The following is a 3,789-nucleotide window of genomic DNA, read 5'->3' on the forward strand; positions in this document are numbered from 1 at the left end:
AATCGAAAGAATTGGGGGCCCATGCTAGGTCATATGAATGGAGTGCAAGACACACATACGTGTCCACTGACCCACCCAATTATCTCTATTGGGCTGCCAGAGATAACCAAGTACAGGCGTTCCGCTATCTTTGGCTGCCCAATAGAGTTGAATGGGGCCGAGCTACTGAGCATGTGTGACCACTAGCATTGGTCACATTAGGTGAACATTCTACAGGGGCTGCCATAACAAGAATGTAATAGAAATACAGGAGCATTTTTTCCAAGTATTCCAGTTGAAAAATTATGTTTTGTGTGATCTAACAAAGCTAATTAATATTTAATCATGGAGCAACCCCTTTAAGGTTTCTTCATGATACAATAATAATAAAAAATGAACAGCATGGTCTTACATATGAATTAACAATCTCCTAAAAATGTGAATTATTGAACATGTGATTATTTGTCTTTTATGGCTTGTAACATGGACACCTGTCATGTTTTGTATAATTGCATTGTTATATAGACAACATTCAAAGTCCTTGGGGGTGGTATAAATTATTTAGGTCTGTAGTTAGTTTTGGTGGTTAGGGCTTGATAGTTGTACATAGAAGTCTGTGTACAAATTTATTGGGAGTTTATCCATTAGGCTAATTGCTAGTAACCTGTGGCTAGATGAGGACCAGCCATATGTTTCATTGACATAGAGGTCACACCAGGCAAACTACGGCACAAGCCTAAAACATGCTTGGACTGTCAAGTTGTTAAACGATATATTTTCATGTTTCTCACTTTTCATTGGTCAAGCACTATCTGCAGTGATGACATGATGACATCATTGGGAGGCCTATTTTTCACCTGCCCTGGATTCAGACCTGGTCACAAGTCATGTAACTGAGTGTTGTAAGTGACTAATATAGAATGATGACATCATCAGGTTGTGCATTTTTGAAGTTTTTCTGTTTCCATCTTGGTGGCATATTATTTTGTCTACTTTCTGATGGTTATTTGTGTTTGATTTGTCTTTGGGTTTCAGCTTGTGTCTTGTCCTGACTGCACCTTGGCTGTCTCTCAAATCTTTTGTGGTAACCAACAGTTACAACCTTTAGCTACGCTTGACAATTACTCTTACGATCATCTTCAACCACTATCAAATCAGTAGATTGAAGGAACCTGACAATGACGGAAGTGTGCTTTCACGATCAGGACCTGGGCATACAACACAACAAACTCCATACTTATTTGTGGGGGTCACAAGTCACCCTTAAAAAAGTTGTCTTGTTTAGAATACCTACTTTCAAATATTCTATTAGGGCATTTTGAGTTAATAAAGGGGTGTTTTCCAGCCTGAGACCCCTTCTATTTCCTAGAGAGCAGCTACAAAGAATGGCTCTTTCTCCGGAGGACCTGCCACGTCTTTTACACTGCTAAAAAAAATAAAGGGAACACAAAAATAACACATCCTAGATCTGAATTAATTAAATATTCTTCTGAAATACTTTGTTCTTTACATAGTTGAATGTGCTGACAATAAAATCACACAAAAATAAAAAAATGGAAATCAAATTTTTCAACCCATGGAGGTCTGGATTTGGAGTCACACTCAAAATTCAAGTGGAAAAACACACTACAGGCTGATCCAACTTTGATGTAATGTCCTTTAAAACAAGTCAAAATGAGGCTCAGTAGTGTGTGTGGCCTCCACGTGCCTGTATGACCTCCCTACAACGCCTGTGCATGCTCCTGATGAGGTGGCGGACCGTCTCCTGAGGGATCTCCTCCCAGACCTGGACTAAAGCATCTGCCAACTCCTGGACAGTCTATGGTGCAACGTGACGTTGGTGGATAGAGCGAGACATGATGTCCCAGATGTGTTCAATTGGATTCAGGTCTGGGGAACGGGAGGGCCAGTCCATAGCATCAATGCCTTCGTCTTGCAGGAACTGCTCACACACTCCAGCCACATGAGGTCTAGCATTGTCTTGCATTAGGAGGAACCCAGGGCCAACCGCACCAGCATATGGTCTCACAAGGGGTCTGAGGATCTCATCTCGGTACCTAATGGCAGTCAGGCTACCTCTGGCAAGCACATGGAGGGCTGTGCGGCCCTCCAAAGAAATGCCACCCCACACCATTACTGACCCAATGCCAAACCGGTCATGCTGGAGGATGTTGCAGGCAGCAGAACGTTCTCTACAGCGTCTCAAGACTCTGTCACGTCTGTCACATGTGCTCAGTGTGAACCTGCTTTCATCTGTGAAGAGCACAGGGCGCCAGTGGCGAATTTGTCAATCTTGGTGTTCTCTGGCAAATGCCAAACGTCCTGCACGGTGTTGGGCTGTAAGCACAACCCCCACCTGTGGACGTCGGGCCCTCATATCACCCTCATGGAGTCTGTTTCTGACCGTTTGAGCAGACACATGCACATTTGTGGCCTGCTGGAGGTCATTTTGCAGGGCTCTGGCAGTGCTCCTCCTGTTCCTCCTTGCACAAAGGCGTAGGTAGCGGTCCTGCTGCTGGGTTGTTGCCCTCCTACGACCTCCTCCACGTCTCCTGATGTACTGGCCTGTCTCCTGGTAGCGTCTCCATGCTCTGGACACTATGCTGACAGACACAGCAAACCTTCTTGCCACAGCTCGCATTGATGTGCCATCCTGGATAAGCTGCACTACCTGAGCCACTTGTGTGGGTTGTAGACTCCGTCTCATGCTACCACTAGAGTGAAAGCACCGCCAGCATTCAAAAGTGACCAAAACATCAGCCAGGAAGCATAGGAACTGAGAAGTGGTCTGTGGTCACCACCTGCAGAACCACTCCTTTATTGGGGGTGTCTTGCTAATTGCCTATAATTTCCACCTGTTGTCTATCCTATTTGCACAACAGCATGTGAAATTGATTGTCACTCAGTGTTGCTTCCTAAGTGGACAGTTTGATTTCACAGAAGTGTGATTGACTTGGAGTTACATTGTGTTGTTTAAGTGTTCCCATTATTTTTTTGAGCAGTGTACATGAACAGTCCATTGATTTAAATAAAAGCTGTGTAATACTTTGGTTCCCCTATGGTGGCACTGCAGGGAAAATGAACTATTGTTTTTGGGTCCACCCACAGATTACAGATGATCACTGGTGATCTCCACATCAAGACATCCTGTGATCAGCTCATCAGATCGTGGGGCGATCCTTCTAAGAGAAGGTATTATCAAAGTGGACAACCTGTTTAAACAGACCACACTGGTTTAGCCTGTTCCAATTCTGTTGTTGATTGACTCATAGTATGTTACCTCTGTTGTGTTTGTAGGTCAACAAGAAGATGAGCTGAAGAGATCCTGTATGCTCAACCTCACTGAGTCGCAGAGGGCGACTGGCCGTAGACCCTCCAGGAAAATCTCCTGGCGGGCCAATGACCAGTAGGCAGATGGAGCCCTCCTCAAGGTTGCTGGCCGGGTACATAATTATTTAATGCTTACGGTATTAATTAATGTTTAGAGCATCAAGCACTTACTGTTTGTACCTGGCCGGCAACTGCAGGTGCCCTGCTGAATTCAATTGTTTTGCCATCCTTAGGACAAGGCAGCTGGTGCTGACCATCACATAAAGGCAGCTTTTGAGGAGGTATTTTGTGTTGCACTGTGGTATCTGGTTCTGCTGGGGCAGTATATTGTGCTCCACTGTGGTATCTGGTTCTGCTGGGGCGGTACTTTGAAATGCACTGGGGTATTGCTGACCCTCCTACTTGTGTTGCCTTGTCCTCTATCAATTTGGACCCGCCTACAACATGGGCCACTTTTTGAATTTTTTTCAGGGCCACTTT

At 44.7% G+C, this 3,789-nt stretch overlaps 1 protein-coding gene across 1 annotated transcript in view; it reads left to right on the top strand.

Moving 5' to 3' along the window:
• LOC120991062 (transforming acidic coiled-coil-containing protein 3-like) overlaps positions 1 to 3,389 on the top strand; it is a 22,501-nt gene extending 19,112 nt beyond the window's left edge. Inside the window, exon 6 of the mRNA XM_040419956.1 lies at positions 3,277 to 3,389. Coding sequence (XP_040275890.1) covers positions 3,277 to 3,389 — 113 coding nt within the window. The remainder of the gene's footprint in view (positions 1 to 3,276) is intronic.
• The last annotated feature ends 400 nt before the right edge of the window (positions 3,390 to 3,789 follow it).

The sequence above is a fragment of the Bufo bufo genome, chromosome 2, assembly GCF_905171765.1.
Source record: "Bufo bufo chromosome 2, aBufBuf1.1, whole genome shotgun sequence".
NCBI classification, from domain to species: Eukaryota; Metazoa; Chordata; class Amphibia; order Anura; family Bufonidae; genus Bufo; species Bufo bufo.